At 43.5% G+C, this 21,286-nt stretch overlaps 1 protein-coding gene across 1 annotated transcript in view; it reads right to left on the bottom strand.

Moving 5' to 3' along the window:
• The window catches only part of ENOSF1 (enolase superfamily member 1), a 289,050-nt gene that overhangs the window by 8,880 nt on the left and 258,884 nt on the right, over positions 1 to 21,286 (bottom strand). Inside the window, exon 15 of the mRNA XM_069219981.1 lies at positions 17,576 to 17,657. Coding sequence (XP_069076082.1) covers positions 17,576 to 17,657 — 82 coding nt within the window. The remainder of the gene's footprint in view (positions 1 to 17,575; positions 17,658 to 21,286) is intronic.

Raw genomic sequence — 21,286 nt, 5'->3', positions numbered from 1 at the left:
TATAATGTTAAATATGACTCATTCTTGCTTTCTCCCTTTCCTACAGCAAGGTGTCTTGCTACACTGCGTGAAATGATGATAAATATGGGCCCAGATTTTTCATAATTCTGATGAACTACAGAAATTAGCTGGTGATAGTATATGGACTTCATTCCAGTCTTTCAACCCTGTGTGTAAAGATGCAGATACCCTTCCTAAAAACTAATTTATGTAGATGCCTGTTGAAAATATTTTGAAAACACTGTGGTGATTTAAGGGCATGGTCTGACACTGGCACTGGATTTAAGGGCATGGTCTGACACTGGCATAGTAGTGGCTTCCTTGTGAGTACTATGAAACACCTTTGGTTACCCTGCAATTGATCCTTTCTTGCCTAAAAGTGACAAGGAATCTTTTGATCCTCAGCGTGAAGTGATTCAGAACCTGCCCCCAGCTAGAGAACCCAGCATGACTACGAGACCTTACCTGCTTTTGCCTGCTAAAGAGCCACACAGGTTGCTGGAACCTGGTGCACAGCACTTCTCTGGAAATTTGATGGGGGTGAGCAGCAATGTGGGGGGAGAGAGTACAGTTGCTCTCATGCTCATGGGATTTTGTGAAGTTCTGCAGAGGCTGCTTGCATGACACTGTGGCAGAGTTATGGAGATCCTGGGAAGTCGGTGCCCTGCCTATCGCCCGTCAGTTGCTGTCAGTGAAGTGGAAGATGGAAAGAGACTTGAGGAAGCTGCAGCCCCTGTTTACTTGGAATGCCACATGTCTCTGATCTCGAAAGGCAGTGGGCCTACACTCTTGCTGGCACCAATCTTGTAAATAGGTGCTGGGATTTATGTCAGGGTGTGCCACACAGCAACCTGCTGGTCCATTATAGTGGTCTACATGGTGTTGGAGGATAAGCCAAATTTCAGGTATGGTGGCAGAGAATGAGCCCCTCAAGTGGACACAAGTGCTGGCATGTGACCTGAAGGGAATTTACCAAATTTCTCTTCTTTGCATGTGACCTGTGGCTGTGGTTGACCAATGTTGGGTGCACTTACCTTGTAATATTGAGTGTGCCTTGTCCTGCCTGGTGTGGTTGAGGCAGGGGCAATGTGATGCTGCCAAGCGTAAACAGAGTAAATATTCCTTAGAACCTGCAGAAACCTCTACTTCAAATTAGTGGTTTGCCTCCTCACGAAGATACTGCGGCATGTGCTGCCCTTGCTTTTTGTCCTCTGAAGATGGGGTCTGTCCTTCGCTTTGTTAGAGCCCATGAGACATGCTGCATTCTATCTGAGGTGCACCCTGTGTGACTATATCGATGGTCACTGTCTGCTTCCTAGTGGATTGTTGTAATTTGATGTGCCTTTATTAAAAGAATCTTCGAGTGTTATCATGGGAGCCGTGGCATTCTGCTTCAGACGGTTGTAAGAAGCTGGCTGTGGTAGATGTCACATCCATTTTATCTGCGTATTAAACCATTTAACCTACCAAGCTACTGCGTCTGTCCCCTTCTCAACATAATTTTGGCGATGAGGAGAAGCCAGCTTCTATTGTGAAGGAGTGATGTGACCTTTACCCCGAAAATCGAAGGAAGTGTGTCAGAAACCGTCAAGCAGGTAAGGCTGAGGGCTCTTTAAATGAATACGGAATTGACATATTGAAATATTTGCTGCCCACAAGTATGGGATTTATAGAGGTAAGTGCTGACAATCAACCAGCACTGTGACAGTGTTGGCTCCCATTATATGAGCACTACGTTTCAATCTATGGGCCATTACCAGTATTGAAGTGTTAGGGCGAACACTACATTACGAGCGTGTGTAGCGCGTGTGAGACTTGAACGCAGGATCAGCGCAGACAAGGCAGGTGTATTATACCTTTTCTGCAGTGAACCCAGGACCTGCATATAAGCATGGCGAACACAGAATATTACCATCCGACTCCGCAGGTTCAGCGCAAGCAACAAACAGCACGTGTGCGTTTTGGACTTGTGTATTTTGTACCTTTTCTGCAGTGAACCCAGGACTTGTATATAAGCACGGTGAGCACAGAACATTACTGCGGTGTCTATCGGAACTTAATATTACAGCAAGGAGAGGCTTCTGGGCGCACAGTTGTCACTTAGAGGAAAGATCCTTTGGAAGTTCAGAAGGGTACTGTGGAGCAAGCAAAATATGATCTCTGGACTGTGAACTCATCGGCTATCGGAACTGTGTATTAGGATGAGGAAACGCTTCTGTGTGCATGATCGTTGCATTGAAGAAAGGCTTTTTGGAGTGGCCTGCAGGAGCAAACAGGATATATTAGTTATAAGGACTGTGAGCTAGTTTTTGGACAATTGAACACTTTTTGTTCCCTTATCGGCGTTTGGTGGGGAGATTAAATGTGGGCGTGTGGTGTGAGTGGTTTTGGTATGCTAGTGCTGTAAAGGTATAATTATTGGAAACAAAACTGAAGTTTCTTTGTTTTTGGTTTTAATTAGTTTTTATTGCAAAGATAGATTTACATTCTATTACAGCACCACCTCCATTCTTGCCTTAACCGGGTGAGCCTTCAGTTGAATGGGAGGAATGGTTGGACATGTTTGAGAATTACTTGGAGGCAGTAAATGGCCATAGTTTCTCTTACAACAGGAAAAAAGCAATTTTGCTGAATGCATTAGGCAAAGAAGGGCAGCATATTTTTAAATACCTACCTGCTTTAACCTTACAGGAAGGACAACCTGACATGGATGTTTATGCTAAAGCTTGAAACAAATTAGATATTAGATTTGCAAAGGGTCGGAATATAGTGATAAGGCGTCATAAATTTGATACCCAACCACAACCGGCAGGAGAGTCAATAGATGATTTTGTAACTAGATTGAGAGAATTATCGGTGAAATGCCAATTTGGTCCTATGACTGATGAGATGATACGTGACCATCTAATTGTGCAGAGCAGAAGTCATAAAATACAAGAGAGATTGTGGGCTGTCGAAAAATTCCACTTCAAAAGATGCCACAGAGATTGCTAAGGTAAGGTAGAGGAGTATGAGTACTTTATGAGGGAAATGGATAAGAGGGACGAAAAAACTGGTGTGACGTTTGTCGAACAGCATGCTGACAATGCGAGTGTAAGTAACAAAAGTGGAATAGTGGTGAGTAAAGGGGGGGGAATGGGTCAATATATGAAGATGAACAATAAGATGTGTAACAAGTGTGGCAGTTATAGTCATAGCAGAGGAGCAAAGAACTGTTTTGCAAATGGGAAGGAATGCAGGAAGTGTGGTCAGAAAGGACATTTTGCAAGGTTGTGTTGGAGTGTGGTAAGGACGAAAGTGACAGTGCTGTCAGATGCGTCCAATTAAACTTTGAGTTTAAGTGCAGATAGGGTATTAATTGTGGAGGATCAGGAGAACAGGAGGCAAAGACCGACAGCGGAATTTCTTCAAAGGGGGAAGGCGATTCACCTTATGGTTGATACAGGGTCGTTATATACCATCATACCAAATGAATTGTCCACTACTAATTGGCCAAATGTCAGGTTATGAAAAGATATCAACCCTAGTGTCTATCAGGGTGAGGAAATTGATATCATAGGGTATATGTTTGCTGACATCACGTTTGGAAAGAGGACGATAAGATGGAAAATATATGTTGCAGGGACAGGTCCACCGATTCTTGGGTGGGTCTATCAATATGATTTACATATAGTGCTAACTTCACATGCTGCTAATCCTGTTATGGTAGTACAGGTAGTGACGATGGAGGATATCATCAGAAGTGTAGATAAGGTGTTTCATGATGAGATGGGAGAGCTGAAAAAATTCTCACACAAAATCAGGTTGCAACAAGGGGCGATTCCAATTCAACACAAAGTTAGAAGGATACCTATTATGGTTAGAGAGGAAGTCAACAAACTGTTACAGGAAATGCTGAAGGATGGTGTAATAGAACCGATAGAGACTTCGGATTGGATATCTCCAGCAGTTACAACTCGTATGGCTGATAACAAGTTGAGATTTTGTGTTGACTTGAGAAGTCTGAATCAATGTGTGATCGCAGATAATTGTCCGCTCTCCAATATAAATGAGCTTTTGACTCTGTTAAAGTGTGGGAAGTTCTTCACTAAGTTGGATTTGAAGCACGCATATCACCAAATCAAACTGCATGAGGACTCCAAATCTCTCACAGCATTCGTAACCATTGAAGGCATGTTTCAATTTACCAGAATGCCTTTTGGTTTATGTTCAGCTGCAAGTGTTTTTCGAGTCATGACAGATGTTTTCAGAGATTTAAAGAATGTCATTTGTTTCCAAGATGACATTTTACTTTTTGGTGATACAGTGGAGAATTACAGCTTCACTTTGAAACAGGTATTGGACAGAATTTCAAATGTTGGGATGACATTGAGAAAAGAGAATTGTGTATTTTTAATCAGAGAAATTGAATATCTTGGTGATACCCTTTCAGCTTAAGGTATCAAACCAAAAATAACTTGTTAGATGCTATAAAGTTAGCCCCACCACCTCAGGACAAAGATCAGCTGAGGTCTTGTTTTAGGAATGATTGAATTTATTCTAAATTTGTAAAGAACTTTGCCTCCAAAACTGGGAATCTCAAAGTAATGTTACAAAAAGGGATAAAATTCTCGTGGTCCAATGTTCAACAAAGATGTTTTGAAGACATTAAGAAGGAAGTGTGTGATGCTGGCATATTAGCTTCTTTTGATACAGGGAAAAGGTCTGTGGTTACGGTGGATGCAAGTGAAGTGGTATAGGAGCTGTTCTTGCACAAATTCATTCAACTGGTGAAAAAACAGTTGCGTTTGCTTCTCGTTCCTTGACAAATGCTGAGCGCAATTATTCTGTCTTCGAGAGAGAAGTGTTGGCGGCTGCATGGGGTATGGAATATTTTAGAATATACATATGGGGAACTCAGGTGACATTACGTTCTGACCACAAACCTCTGATGAAAATGTTATTTTCTGGTGGAGCTGGCAAGGGTTCAGCAAGATTAGCCCTGTTAGCAGCCAGGTTACAAGAGCATAACTATGTTTTGGAATACATACCTGGTTGGAAGAATGTCCAGGCAGCTGTCTTTCATGCCTACCTTTCGACTGGAAATCAGTTGATGAGGAAGCGGTAATAAGGTGTGAGAGTGAGGGAGCAGTTGCAAGTGTTTGTGATGTGGTACAGTAGACATTGGGGGCCGTGAGTAAGGAAGTGTGGGAGGATGCCATGTCACAGAATGAAGTGTTGAAAGGAGTATTCAACTTGATCTTGAAAGGAGGAAAGAGAGAGAGTACGTTGCCCAAAGCTTTGAAGACATTTGGGAAGGTGTTGGATGAACTGTCCATTTTGGGTGATAATGTTTTGGTACGAGACGAGAGGTTGATACCACCGATGGGTGTGAGAATTTTTTTTTTTCATTTTGCTCATGAAGGTCATCTAGGACACACAATGACTCAAAAACATCTTAGAGCGGAGTTTTGTTGGCCAGGAATGGACGATGATGTGGTGAATTGAGTGGAAAGGTGTTCCGAGTGCATTAAAAGTAAGAGAAGGTTGAAGGTGGGCAAGCAAACCTTGTGTGGGAATATACAGGATCTGGGTAGAGCATGGCACACGGTCTGTGGCGACTTTATTGGTCTGTGTGCAGGGGTTAATTACAGTCAGAGATTTGCTTTCGACTTGGTTGACGTCAATACCAAGTGGTTGATTGTGAAGTTTATGGCGGAAGTGACAACCACTTCCACAATAAAGACCTTGTCTGAAGTCTTTAATGAGGAGGGATATCCAGAATGTCTTGTGACTGACAATGGTACACAACTTACTTTGCAGCAGATGAGACAATTTTTAAGCAAAAGTGGAGTGGAACATTCATGCACTGCTCTTTAAAATACCCAAGGGAATGTGTTGTAGAAAGGGCTAACAGAATTGTTAAGGGCATCATTCAACTAGCTTTGGTGAATCGGACAATGGAAAGCAACACGCTGTCTTCTTCACCTTTTTGGATGATGCGTGGTTGAAGGCCTAGTACTAAATTGACACTATCTTGGTTGAAAGCTTTGTTAGGGGGGAATGGGAGTGAGCAGGAGTGTCAGAAAGAGGCAGGGAGAAACCAAAATAAAATTGTGCCTGGCGATTGGGTAAAAGTGAAGTCTGGGCGTAGGACTGGAGGGTTAAACAAGTTTTGAGGGCCTTTTCAAGCTAAGGAAGTTCATAAGTGGCACGCTGTATTAAAAAATGACGAAAAATGGAATTTTAGAAGAATAGCTAAATTTGGTGCACCAGGATCTAAATCCAGTGCACAGAAAGATAGGTGTGGTGGGTTCATGATGATTGAAGACGAAGACTTAGTTTCAGCCTCTCAGAGGTCAGACAAAGATATAGGTTCAGCTTCTCAAAATTCTGAGGTTGCTCAGCCCAATTCTGAGGGCGTTCGACCGATTCCTGAGGCTGCTCAAACTCTAAATGGTGGTTGCTTTCCAGATGTGGGGAACAGGAGTAGTAATTTAGGTGCAGTAAGGGTTCAGAAACAAAGGTGTCCTCCCTTGTACCTACGAGATTTTGTTAGTTTGTTTTTTACACTGTGTGCAACTATATTCTATACTTTATACAATTTTGTTTGTATTATTATGAGTTGTTTTGCTCATTTAATGTGGCGTTTGTTGTATTGTTGCACGAGAGAAGGAGGATATTTTGTAAAGGGATGTGCCTTTATTAAAAGAATCTTCGTGTGTTGTCATGGGAGCCGTGGTATTCTGCTTCAGACAGTTGTAAGGAGCTGCCTGAGGTAGATGTCACATCCAGTTTATCGGCTTATTAAACCATCTGACCAACCAAGATACTGCGTTGATGTGTCCTTCTCAACATGAATTTTCCCTTGCACTTGTATAATTGTGGACAATGAGCATTCTTCCACCTGCCTGGACCTGCAGCTTGGGGACTGCTGAAGTGGATGTCCATCTGTGTGTGACCATATTTGCATATCTTCATTGACCTTGAATGCAACTCAGTTGCTCAAGTGTTTGAATTTTGGGTGGAGGGTGGCAGAGAACTGTTTTTGTGGCCTTGCCTATGAGGTTTATATACCTCTAAGAAGGAGTAAGTGTTGTACGCAGTGTCTAATAAGAACTTACCCCTGGTAAGGCGGGGTCTGTGCTCTTCTACTGGACTCCTGCATGATCTGGGTCCTGGCTCTTAGCTCCTGCGAAACCCCACTCATGCAGGATGTGTGAACATAGGTCTACTCCCCCTTTCATGATTCTTTGTACATGTTCACCAGTCTTTCGACTGGGTGGCAAACTAAGCCACACATTACCAGAGATCTCAGGCTCAATGGCCTATGTTTATGATTTACGCAGTAATCAAAACAAAAGGATACTGGAGGATCATCTCTAGCTATTGCCATGAATCACCATGGTAAAGGCCTCCATTAGGTGCAGCTTACACAAGTGGTTCTTAACCTGGGGGGACCACTGGGTGTCCGCAGTTGTTTAGAAAATTAATTCATGATAACAGATTAATAAAGTGTATATAAATAAGTAAAACATACAACTACATTTTTGTAAACATTATGTTATTTTGATGGAATAGGAAACTGAAGGCTAACCATTAAATTGATATCCTTAGACTTGTGGGAGCAGTGCAAGTGCATCAAACAGAATGGAGTAAGAACGATGGGTAGCCTCAATTCAATTTAGAAAAGATCCAACCTTCCTATCAATATTAAAATCTTGATTTTTTTATATTTGTAAAAAAAATTTAATGTTTAATTATTTGTGTAGTTGTTCGATAAATGTCTTTCTGTATTTGTTGTGTATTTTTTTGCAGTTGAATTAAATGATGATGCTTCCAGTAACTATTCAGTGTGAGTCTCTGGATTCAAGTAATGATCAAGTGGGGTCCACAGAGGTCAAAAGTGTATGAACCACTGGTCTACACCATGGACAGTTATGTTAGAGCAATAATTAATGAAGCAAATGACACCCTATAGCCTTTCCTTTCACACTACCTGCACCGCAGCAAGTGCCACATAATTTACTTTAAAAAATCCTCACTTTGCAGTCATAGAAAGTAAACACCAATCTACATGATAAAAAGGATAAGCAGTAATATGTTACAAGACAAATGACAAGATTAAAACAAAATGTGAAATCATGTTTACTGCTCATTCACCTTCTGAATTCCAGCATGGTTATTTTGAGGGTGCTACAGCACCCTTGTGCTCCAGGTCCAGACTGGCAGTACCAGGCACTTGGAGTTTCCCCAGGAGGCTGGAGGGGCGAGGGCCATTTTTCTAGCCACCACTCACTTTAAACTCCAGGGGCAGCTCCTTCACAATGGCGACGGAGTGTCACCCCACTGGCAGAGATAGCTGCTGAAAAATAAAACAATATTTTAATATTGTTTTATTTTTCAGCTGCTGGCTCAGCCAGCAGGTGCAGGGAGTAGTGGGGCTGGTCCATGGGAGGGGGGAGGAGGGGAAGTGGAGTGCATTAAGTGTGCAAGTCAGTTTGGCCGGCCAAACTGGCATGCAAACTTAGGTTTCTCCAAACGTGGAGAAACTGTGCAGACCCCAGTGCACTGTCTGAGCGACAGACCAAGCCACTCAGACCAATCCTGATGCTGCACTCATGCTATGTATAGCATGAGAGAAGTGCCAGGATTGCTGGGGAGCCTGTGCTGGTGGCCCAGGGAATGCATCGAGGGAAGAGGATTGAGGCGGGTGGCTGTGTATTTAATTATTATTTTATTCCACCGCCCATATCACCCCTGCCCCCCACTCCTCCCCTTAAGATGTACGGTGGCCGCCGCTGTTAAACTGCCCCATTTTCTAGCTTCCTGGATGCATTTTTCACCAGTGCACTGCTGCCCGGATGCAGGTCGGCGACTGCTGTGCCACACATCATACATGCTGCGAGTGACAGTCCAAGTAGGACCAAATTAAGGGTCTGATTTAAGAAAAGTTGCACTGCATCCATTACAAAGTAGTGCTATGCATGCATGGTGCCCCTTTGTAAACATGGCGCAGGGAAAAGGCCACCTTAGCGCTGCCTTAGCATAAAAATAATTACACTAAGCACCTTAGCGCTGCCTTAGCATAAACAAAATTACACTAAGGCAGCGCTAATGTGGAGGAAGGGGCTCTTAAATGTGCTGTTGTCTGTCTTTCATTTCCATGAGGTCAACTGTTGTGGAAATCAACAACAGATTATGGTGCTCTGCAGAGTTCATGAGGTCGCACTTGGGTAGCATGTAGTGCACAGCAGGCCAGTGAAGTTCAGACAGTAGAAACCTCTGTCCCTGTCTAATCGGGCTGCACAGCAATGCAGTACAGTACAGTTTGTGGTCTGCAGGATGTGTTGCTGGGGTTCTGTACTACCAGATGAGGGTAAGCCCACAATGGGATTCTGCCAGGTGCGCATTGGTAAAGTTTCAACCTTAGTGTTGCGCATCGCACCTGCTGGCCCCTCCCATGTGTCAGGCAACATGCTAATGAATGCAGAGCAGTGGTCTTGTGTTTTGTTAGTGGGCACCTCTTACAGCTTGTGTTGTGCCTAGGACCAAAACACTGAGGACCACATTTATACTTCAATTGCACCAAATGTGCGTCATTTTTTTAATGCAAATTCGATGCAAACCTGACTCCATATATATATTCAAACGTTAGACACATCTAACGTCAAAATATAGGAGTTTACACCATTTTTGGATGCGTGCACCTACCTTGCATCAATGAAATGCAAGGTAGGCGTTCCCATCTAAAAAATTGTGTTATCCCTATAGCCCCATATTTATCCCCCTGTGCTAAAATGACGCACCGGTGGGAGGAGGGGCTAAATAATGGTGCAAAGGTTGCTTTGCACCATTATTTAACGCCTGAGTCAGACCAAGTGATAGGGGACCTGTGGACCCATTTAAATGGTTATACACCATGGAATGGGTCCACAGGTGCCTTCCACAAGCCCCAGGAACACCCACACCAGAGGGACACCCGAGGATGGTGAACCAGTTGAGTAGGGTAAGTATAGGTAAGTATGTTTTTAATTTATTTTTAAAGTGCCATCGGGGGCCCTAACTTGGGGCCCCCCTGCATGGCACAGGGTGCAAAGGCCATGCCCAGGGGACACTTGTCCCATGTGCAGACCATTGGAGTGTTGAGCATGACTCCTGCCTTTCTGAAGACTGGAGTCGTTTTTGGTGGTTGTGTGCCAGAAAATGGCGCTAGTCTGATCAGAGGCATTTTTTTACCTCTAACCAGGCTAGCGTCATTTTTCTGACGCACAACCCCCCCTTCCCTACCGCTTCCCCCACCTGGCTAGCGTCTTCTTCTAAGACACTAACCCAAATTTAGCTCCAGCTTGCACCATTCAATAAATACGGCGTCCCGCTGGCGTTGTTAAATGACGGAAGCCGGCGTTAAACTTTTTGACACAAAACTGCATTTGAACAGTTTTGCGGCAAAAAGCATAAATATGGGTCTGATTATCAGATGCATAATTTTTTGCACTTGGCTCTTGCGAACCCTTGCTGCCACCATAATGCCTTTGTAGTGGTAGGCCAGGTTAGAAAACTATCATGTCTTTTTCCTAGGTAATATGTTGCTGTAGTTTTATGTTTCATGCAATGCGTGAGTCGTTTATAGGTCAGTTAAGGGTGTGCATGGGTAAGTGCGGCTGAGATCTCTTGGGGGGGGAGGCTGATGGCACTGCTAGCTTCTTGGAGTTACTTTCAAAGTTTCTGTAAAACTTATCTACCCCTTGTCCTCTCTGCAGAGCACAAAGAGCAAAGGTGGTGTACGTGCTAGTTGAAATTACAATTATATGGGATAGCAGGCGAAGGAGGTACACAGATGTCAATTTATTGACAGCGCTGAAGTAAAAGATATTGCACAGTGTGAGGCACCATCATCATGCGTAGCTCACAGGAATGGGACTGATCACGGTTGTCCCCTATTAAAGTGAGTGTGTGTCGGCATCCGCTTTCGGCCTGTTCCAGGCAGTGTATGCAGTCCTTTCATATGAGGAAACCTGTTTTCCTGACCCCCATGTGCATGGAGCACCTTTTTAACCCCGCCCGTCCCCTGCAGTACAGTTTTGCCCTGCGGACCCAGAGGCATCTCCATGTGAAACGCAAAGCTGTCTGCCCAGCGACCTGGTAAATCCACTTAGTGTTCCAGGAATGAGCAGTTAGTCTTCTTATAAAAACATAGGCCCATATTTATACTTATTTAGCGCTGCATTTGCGTCATTTTTTGACGCAAAAGCGGCGCAAACTTACAAAATACAATTGTATTTTGTAAGTTTGCGCCGCTTTTGCGTTAAAAAGCAGCGCAAAGGCGGCGCTAAAAAAGTATAAATATGGGCCATAGTGATTACTTTTTTGACTGTGACAGATGAAATTGCAATACCTTTCACAAACTGCGCTCTGGAACATTATTTTAAGCAGTACAACTGTTGTTGTTTACCTTATTGGTCACAAGAAGTGTGTTAAAGTGTCCAGTGCCTGCATAGGCACTGGATGTAAGTAGATACTTTACTGCTTGATTAATAAAAAAAACATTGCAATATAAAACATAGAAACATACTACAAAAAAAACAAAATCGACAAAAAAAGACAATTAAAAACTAGGCTGCTGAAAATAATTGTCAGACTCATTACAGTCATTATTATACCTGCATTTACAATCCTAAACGTGTTTTTTAAACAGATATCAATAGAGAATAGAAAACATATTAGCTTTCATTTATAACTTAGACAACCAGGACACACTATTTTTTCAATGAGACTGCCTGTTCCAAGAGAAGAAATAAAAAACATTTGTGAGCAATATATTCGTAGGTCATAGATAAAATTTTAAATCTACAATTTTGAAACATAAGGCCTTTAAGCTGTTTCTTTACAAACTGTCCTAAAGCAATTTTCCTAGGTCTGCCTTATTCAGTTTCTTATGGAGCAGTTGTAAAAACTTTACCCCCCTGCAGCAGAATGAAATTGACTCAACCTGGTCTACAAGAGCGGATATTATTGGTCACAAAAAGGCTTACTATCATTGAAAAAGTTAAGTCACCTACTTCTAAAATCTATTTAGCCAGGCACTGGGTTGTACTACTGTTAACAACAGCACAGGGAGTTAATGTGCTTGCCAGATGAGTAGGTATTTTCTATCTATGATAGGTTTAAATAAGTATAAAATAGCAGACTCTAGTACTGGAGTAGTTCCCATTATTGAAACTCGTTCTAAAATGCACCAGTTTAATTTTTTTTTCCTAATTTTGGAAGAACTCTTCCAAAGCCCCTTTGTAGTGATCAGGCTCACCCGCTGTGTTTGCTACGCACAGTAGGGGGGCTGGTCTGACAAACTTTGCCAGGGCTGCTTTGGGTTCACTGTTGGACCCTCCCCACGCCTATCTGTGTGGCCTGAATGCATCATTCACTGAAATGACAGTCATCTTAAAGGCAACACAGTGCTCCCAGAGGTTGATGGACAGTAAGATTGAAGCAGTAGGAATCGAGGTGCATCTCCTTCATTGTGACCTCAGAAAAACAGTTGAAAAGTTAACGGCATAGAGATCTCTTTGCAGACCTTGGAGAAAAGGATACAACTATTTCATACACATGCCTGTGGAGAGCACCTGAGCTTAGACCCCCTTCTTCATGTGATGAAAGCAAACGTTAGTCCTGCACTTTCTTACGGAAGTGAAATTATTCTGGGACGAGGGCCATGTTGTTGGATCAGACCATCACTTGAATCTACAAACCTGTTCTGCTTCTACCAAAGCGAACGTCATCAGCATAAATAAGGCTTGAGTTCGACATAATAAAGCAGGCCTGGGTATGAAGCAGTTATTTCTTAAATTTCTGTCACAGGGTCAGCCTTGCCCCACCACACGCCATGAATGGCTTTCTCTGGCCGGACTTAAGACAGCTCAGGATGTTCGTGTAAGCACCATCTTCAAGTCAAACTAAACAACATTTTGCTCACAGAAGCTTGGGGCAAAAACCTTCCACACTCAGTATTCAAAAAGCTCACAGCAATCACCGCAAAAAAGGTGTCAAGGCTATATGATATGGCAGCACTGAGCAAGCGCTCACTTGCCTGGGCAGTAACTCCTATGCCCCCTAGACCCAGCAGAAATACAATATCTACACCTACCCACTCTGGCTAAAAGCAAGGCGCGTGGCTCTCAGACTGGGGGGAATGGCACATGCAGCGTCATCTGCCAGCATGGCAGAACAATGCAACTCGGGTTGTAAAGTGTTGCATTTGAGGTTTTGGTGATGAAACTTCCATTGATATACTTTGCATTTGGCCTTCGTTACTACAGTTGAAAAAAGCCTTACTTTGCAGAGAATTTGTTTGCTTAGGAGTTCGAACCTGCTGGCAGGTTGTAAGTGCCTGAACCCAGAAAATACTACCAAGCGACGTATTTGCAAGAATAGTGGCCCATGGCAGAAATGCACCGTATTTACGAAGTGCTGTGCATTTCTGTTTTTTCCCCCCTGAGCTTGCGCCCTTTTGGCTGCCTAGCGCCACCGCAGGCACCCTTGTACCATAGTGCAAAGGTGCCTGCGTTGCATGCAGGATTGTTTTGGTGCAGGAAGGGACACCTTCCTGCACAAAAACAGCCCATGGAGGCATTTTCCTCTTTCTGTGTGCTGCAGTATGCAGCACACATAGAAAGAGGGAGAAAACGAGGAGAAATAAAGATATTTCTTCTTGTTATGCCTTCCCTGAGGGAGGGCATATGGTTTTGACCCATTTCCAGGCTTACATAGCCTTGTAAATCTGGGAATGCGTCAAAGCCCATGGGTGTTGCGTGGGAAAACCCACCGCAATGCCCATGAAACACCCCGACACAGAGAACGGCAATGCAGCAACTTGCGCTGCCCAGCCTTGCTCCATATCTAAGAGGCCATTGAAAGCCACGCAAAGTGGCATTGTGTGGCCTCATAGATATGGCCATGAACTCTGCGCTGCCAGAGCATCAAAAAAAGTGACACTCCGCCTATCTGGGGTCAACCTTTTGCCGTTTCTGCACTGTCGCTTTTTTCTATCTGCGTTGGTGCCCAAAATGAACGCTATGTGGAATGCTAAGACTAACCACCCGAATTATTTTTTGAGATCATCTTCTGCCGCCTCCCACTTCCCATATCTGCTCAGGTTTCCAAAAACTGAACGCTTTGTGATATGATAAGGCTGCCTAAAACATCTTTGATGTAGCTTAATGTTGCTTCTGAATATTACATTTTTGGCTGTACTCCTTTAATTTGCTGTTCACAACTATTAAGACCACCATTCTATTAAAAGGTGAAAGTCAATATTAATAAGTAGGCTTAGCCCCAGTACATGTTTGCACTCTGTTCCTTTCCCCTTCTACCGCAAAGTATCTGACTAACAAGCATCTCCTCTTCTCCTTTGCTGTAAGCATTTGATCAATAGTGACTGCTTGCCTCGATCTTTGCTGCTGAGCACCTATTAACAATGTCCGCTCATGCTCCTTTGCTGCTAAGTTTTCAGTCAATAATGATTGCCTGCCTCGCACTTCAGCACTCAAGGTTTTAACTAACCCCTCGGGAACTGGGCGGTTCAGTGTACTGAGTTTACACCGGATCCTTATATCCTTCTTCAAACTGTCTGGCTTGAATCTGCAGCAACGAGATGCCCCTTACTCCTTTCAAGCTCCAACTAATTCCCTTGGGAGTCTGGCAGCACACTGTAACATGTTTATAATGTTTTTTCATGTCCTGTTTTCAAACTGCTCATTCTGGCATTTGTTTAAAAGTGGTACACTTTGTAAAGGTTTTAATTAACTGCACAATAAAGATACTACTGCTTTGGGTTCCCAGTCTGGCCCTGCTCGCGCCTATGTGTGTCATCCTAAAGGCAACACAGGGCCCCCAGAGGTTGGTGGAGCATAAGATTGAGGCAGGAGGCATTGAGGTGCATCTCCTTCGTTGTGACCTCAGAAAAACTGTCGAAAAGTTAACGGGCATGGAGAGCTCTTTCCAGACCCTGGAGAAAAAGATACAACCTTTCCATACACATTACTGCTGGAGAGCACCCTCGCTAAAGGGTGTATTCTCAGAGGAACAGTAACAACAGTCCTCCTACCGGAGGAGGATAAGTGTCCCCTCAATGAAGGGATTTATGACCAACTAGGTGCTAATGAAGGTTCTTGTACATTGTCTCGCATATTTCTTTCTAGTGGAAACTGGTCACAGGACCCCAGCTCAAAACTTTCCCCGGGTCCCACACAAGAACCATTATAGCTAGGTTACTATGGAGACCAGGATCTCATACTGCAGGCCACAAGGCAGCAGGTGCCTGTCACATTTGAGAACGTGTTAGAAAGTAATACATGTTTTTTCCAGTGAAGTTGTGGGTCATAAGTAGTATTAAATGATACAGTACTAAATGAGGAGCGCTCTGAATCTGAGAGTGGCTGTGCTGAAGGAAAGTCAGGGGCCCAAAGGGTGGGAAAGGTGTGGTCTTGAGGGGTGGCCATTAGCCTCATAGATCGGAAAGGTCACCAATTGATAATGCAGGACAGTTGGATATGCCAGAGGATCCACTGAGTGGAGAGGACCCATAATTGTGTCGCTTTATGCTGGTAGTTCAATGACTGCTTGACATGCTCATAGTATGATGTCTGCTTGTTGGGGGAAGGGTAGATGATGCTAAGATGAAATGTTTGTCTCCAGAAGTCCCAAATTTATTAACAAGTATTGCTAGTTCCATAGCTGCAGTCTTAGCTGCTTTAAGTAGATCACCAATATAGCTCCTTCTCTCAGCTGGATTAGCATGATTCACCTGACTCCCCACCCATGTTCTATTAGTTTTGTGGGGCGTGGTGGGGATTATGGGGGTTGTAAACAAGTTTATAAGGTAGGTTGAATAGGTTCATCCGAGGTTGGGCTTTGGGATGCACTGAGTGAGTATGTAAGGGTGTATAGGGAGGGATTTGTTTGTTATTTTATTTAGTGATTGCTACAAAGGTGAGGGATCAGGTGTGTGGTGACTTGTGGTTGGGCCACCTTTGCAGTGCAATAATAGCCATCGGTATATAGGGTTTGGTCTTTTGAGCAATATTGGGAATGGCATCTGAATCTTTACACTTGGTAAGCTAGAGACTAAATGGTGTACTGAAGAATAATACTGTTAAGTTCTACTTAGAAGAGGTGCATTTGAGCACAGTCGACTCGGACTGACTGTCTTCCAAATGGTTTAGCTTTAATATTCATTTTTCTTGTCATTGGTCAAGGGTGTGTTAATCTGAATCTGGAAAGTCCACTGTTCTCTCACTGAGGGACATTTGGTGACTATACAGAAGCACATGGGTGTTAATGAGGTGAATTACCTGCTTTTGTGTATATATGGTCCTAGTATCAATGATCCCTCCTATTTTAAGAAAGAACCAAATTCATCAGCGATTTCACCTGCGACCTATCTCTATAGGTGATTTGAACTGTATTCGGCACTCAACTCTTGACAGATCTAAGCTCTTCCCCAAGACGACATGATGCAGAATCTAAAACTCTCCCTGGCTTGATGACAGATTTTCATTTAGAAGAGATATGGTGCATTCCTCAAGGAAGGCAGTGGAGATTTTTATTCTTCTTGGCTGCCCAATTGTGTACATTAAGATAGGCTACTTGCGGACCTGAAAAAACTATGTGATTAACTTCTCACCTGCTAGGTACCTGTACAGATACTTTCTGGGTCGTGCTCCTTACACTGTCGAAATAGCAATTTGTGCCCACCTTGCCTCGAGCCTGGCATGTCCACCTCGATAGGTGATGCTGGTTTCCTTCCTTCTTCAGAGGTCAACAGCTCAGTACTTTGAGATGAATGATGCTACCAACTTAAGTAAAGGAGTGGAGTTGGAGGATGTTAAGGTAACCATGAGAGGGTTCTGGATGGACTCCACAAAGAGAGCCCTGAGCACTTTGATGCAGGAGGTTAGCACCCTGGAGAACAAACTGTGCAATGTAGACATTCCTTACTTACTGAAAGTCTTTAAGTTGGGGGAAATTGCTTATGACTGTAAGAATGGCTCATGTATGGCACATGTGATATGTAGCTTCTCTGAGATATTTGTGATGCTTCCAGTCACGGTTTCCTTCAGAAGGCTGGTCTATAGTCCTGACACCTCCAGGAAGGAAAGGACTGAGCTCCCTACTGATGACTGAAATAAAAAAAATTGCATTGAGTTGGTCGGCAGAGGAAAATCTCCTGGCATAGATGATCTGCCAGTTCAGATCCACACTCAATATGCCAAGTTGCTCTCCCCCAGGTTGTTGCCAATTTTTGAAGAGACATTTATGTTCAGTGAGCTACCCATCAATATAAGCACTGATTGCGTTATTGCCCAAGCCTAACAAAGACTCTGAGGACTTCAGTTTGTGCATATGCTTGTCGCTCAATAATATTGATGCTAATATTGTGGAAAACATGCTGAATACTCAATTAGTATGCCCCTTTTCCTATTTATGCTTTGCATTGGTCATCCTAATCAATCAGCATTTACAATTGTCATTAATAAATTGTGCATTTTCACAATTCACATATCCATGCACGCAAACAACTCATTGTTTAAATCATTACCTGAGGAACCGCGTAGGCTGCATTTTTGATCACCACAGGATATTTGAAATGTTCATGCAGATGATCTACGTATTCACACATTCTGAAAGAAAAATTAGTGATGTGTTTTTTATAACTGAGAATAAAATGCAACATCGGGTGAACTTACTCGAGGTAATACCGCGGACAGGTGCCTTTTTGCCGCACTTTGATTCACACCATACAAGAAAAAAAATACCAACACACTATGGATTTAACAGTTGATCACAGATATATTTCAGTTTAACAAAGAAAGTGGAACAATCTGAAAGAAGTTCAGTAAGAAAATATATGAAAGTAAAATGCAAGTAGTGTGTGTTAACCGTGTGTTGGCAATCATCTAAATGGCAATCAAAACAGCAAGCTCTATTAAGCAAAACTTCGAAATATACTGCACATAATTTACAACAAGGCCCAGATTATAAGGCACTGCGCTGATGCAAAGTGGTGCCTAGTATCTACTCTCCAGCACAAAAGGTGTTCGTACTTAAAAGGTGGACTTTTGAAAAGCAAAACGGACTTTGCACTGCTATGCATCAAAGGGGTGTTAATTGAGCGTTTGCAAATAATAGGTTTTTATGTAAATCTGGTCTGCTGAAATAGCCAGAACGTGCCTTGCATCCAAAACTAGCATCTCTTTGAAAATGACACTAAAAAACAGAAATATATTAATTTCTCAAAAATGCTCACACATTGCATTTGTGCTGAAGCGCACCACGCATCTAGGGCCCGATTCACGAAGATACTTGGGGCCATATTTATACTTTTTGACGCTAAACTGCGCTAACGCAGTTTAGCGTCAAAAACATTTGCGCCGTCTAACGCCATTCTGAAGCGCCATGCGGGCGCCGTATTTATAGAATGGCGTTAGCCGGTGTTAGCCGACCGGCGCTGCCTGGTGTGCGTGGAAAAAAACCACGTACACCAGGCAGCGCCGGCGTTGGGGAAAATGGCGTATGGGCGTCTCAAAATGGGGCAAGTCAGGTTGAGTCATAAAAATCGCCTTAACCTGATTTGCGCCATTTTTTTACGACGCCCATCCCCCATTATCATGACTCCTGTCTTAGCAAAGACAGGAGTCATGCCCCCTTGCCCAATGCCATGCCCAGGGGACTTCTGTCCCCTGGGCATGGTCATTGGGCATAGTGGCATGTAGGGGGGCACAAATCAGGCCCCCCATGCCACAAACAAAAAAAAAAAAAATACTTACCACAACTTACCTTTTCTTCCCTGGGATGGGTCCCTCCATCCTTGGGTGTCCTCCTGGGGTGGGCAAGGGTGGCAGGGGGTGTCCCTGGGGGCAGGGGAGGGCACCTCTGGGCTCATTCTGAGCCCACAGGTCCCTTAACGCCTGCCCTGACCCAGGCGTAAAATTCAGGCGCAAATGCGGGGTTTTTTGCCCCGCCCACTCCCGGGCGTGATTTTTGCCCGGGAGTATAAATACCACGCACATGCCTGGGAGTCATTTTTTAAGACGGGAACGCCTACCTTGCATCTCATTAACGCAAGGAAGGTGTTCACGCCAAAAAATGACGCTAACTCCATGAACTTTGGCGCTAGACGCGTCTAACGCCAAAGTATAAATATGGCGTTAGTTTTGCGTCGAAAAAAATGACGCAATTTCGGTGCAAACGGAGTATAAATATGCCCCTAGTTGTGAAGTGAGGAGTGCGGAGTCTCAGCACTGGGGCGGAATCTCTAGACTGCGCACTCTCTGCAGTGCGGGGACTCCGTCTCGAGTGTGGAGATTCCGCACTCGTAACTTTAGTACATGTAAGTTACCTTCGTGAATCGGCCCCTAGTATGTGGGATCCTTCTATGTTTTGTCTAGACACAGGAATTTGTTCTTTCAAGGTAAGCGTGCAATACAAATCCGATGCTAGACAGCACACGTTGACCTCTGCGAGGCTGTGCATCACGCAGCCCTGCCTTTTGTAGCGCCAACCAAGAGATGACAGCAGCAGGAGGCCTAAGAGATTTGGCTCTCCAATGTTATCCACATTGTGCAACACAGCAAATATGAATGCTGCACTGCTTGAAAAATGAGTTAATCTGCCCCCATATTTGCAGCAGCCCAGTTCTCAAATTACTGCTTCAAGGTGACATGTTTCAGTTTCTAGTTTGTAAAAAAGGAAACATAATTAAATGTTAAAATTGGATGTAATGCAACTTAAAGTATTTTAATAATTTGAATGAATTTAGCCCGAGCTGTGTACTGACAACTCTGCTTTGATTTAGGGTATCAAATAGAAGCAGCAATTTCTGCCACCGTCCCTTGCTGTATCTCCCCACCGGGCTGAACAACTGAGCATCCACTTCATGTGTGATTGACCTGCCAAAGGTGGCCTGTTTACAAGCATATACCTGGAAGCAAAGCTTTACCAGGAACATTTGTGGAAATCAGTGGGTTAAAAGGTCAGCAAATTCATGCTAGTTCATGCTGACCACCTTCCTGGAGCTGAGAACATGTTCTCCCCAGACCTCCTAAGCCCTAGAATCTTAGGGAATCTCACCTCTGCCAAAACCCTGGCTCAAGGAATAGAGTGTGTGTGATTTGTCATTGTAAGCTAAAATAGCCTCTATAGCATGCCTGATGCAGAAATACAAAAAGCAATGTCGGCCTAAGATGCTGTGCTTGCCCAACAAAAGCTAACAAAATGACCATTAATATAACAGAGGCCAGCCTCATCAAGATACACCTTGCAGCTGCAAATGTTCCATAGCCCTAATAACCACTTCCATGAGAACGTGAAGTGGGCACAGGGTCTAAGCATGCTAACTTGGTATCTGCAATGCCTCTTCTTACCCAGAGCTTTTTTCTACAGTCCAAGACATTTTCACTGTGGACACCTGTCAAACTGGTACAAGACTGAGGGGTCTCTTTGAAAACTGCATGTGACCTGCACCTGTATCAGTGATCTTAGCTCCAGAAAGGTGCACAGCCTCGCTCATTCCTGTCTTGAATGACGCGAGGCTGGAGTCTGAACCTTCGAAACAGACACATTATGAAAGCAACATTTCTTGAACATTATTTATACTACTATAGATGTTCATAGACCCATATGTTACACCTGTATTTTGCTATCTGAATCCTTAATTCCTATTGATTGGTTAAGTTAATTAGGCCAACTGCTCCTTTCTTCAAATCTTACCTTTAAGCTGGAGCTAGTTAGCAAAGTTTTTTCTGTCATTAGAAATATTTGTGTAGGTCTTAAATTCCCAATCACTAATTAATTTTGAATCGTGCTTGCTGTTTTCTACGTCCCGCAGTATCCGCTGCAGTGATAAATCTTGAAACCAGCCATGCTAACAAACAGAAAAGTAGAGGTATCTCAGAACTATTTTGGCTTGTCTCCATTTGGTAATAGTTGTGTTTAGAAATTGTGACAGCTTAGATAACACACAATAAGCCTTTGGCTCTTCTCCCACACTTCTCTGGCCAGTGACTGACTTACAGTTACATTTTCTAAGTTTGTTTATTTTGAGAAATCATTCTACTTTACTTTGAAGACCATCTAATCATGAATGGTCTATTGCCATGCACGAGCATCTGCACTATTGATCCGGACCATTCTTAAGTAACCTGAATACTATTTCAGCATATGCTTAGGAAGCCACCTGGGAAAGGCAAGAGTGCTCCTTATATTTGGTTTCAAGCGAGGAAATGCCACTTACACCCATCAAATAGGTGGG

This window comes from Pleurodeles waltl, chromosome 2_2 (genome assembly GCF_031143425.1).
Source record: "Pleurodeles waltl isolate 20211129_DDA chromosome 2_2, aPleWal1.hap1.20221129, whole genome shotgun sequence".
Classification (NCBI taxonomy): domain Eukaryota; kingdom Metazoa; phylum Chordata; class Amphibia; order Caudata; family Salamandridae; genus Pleurodeles; species Pleurodeles waltl.
The sequence above is the reverse complement of the archived record's forward strand: the minus strand, read 5'-3'. Positions and strand labels throughout refer to the sequence as shown.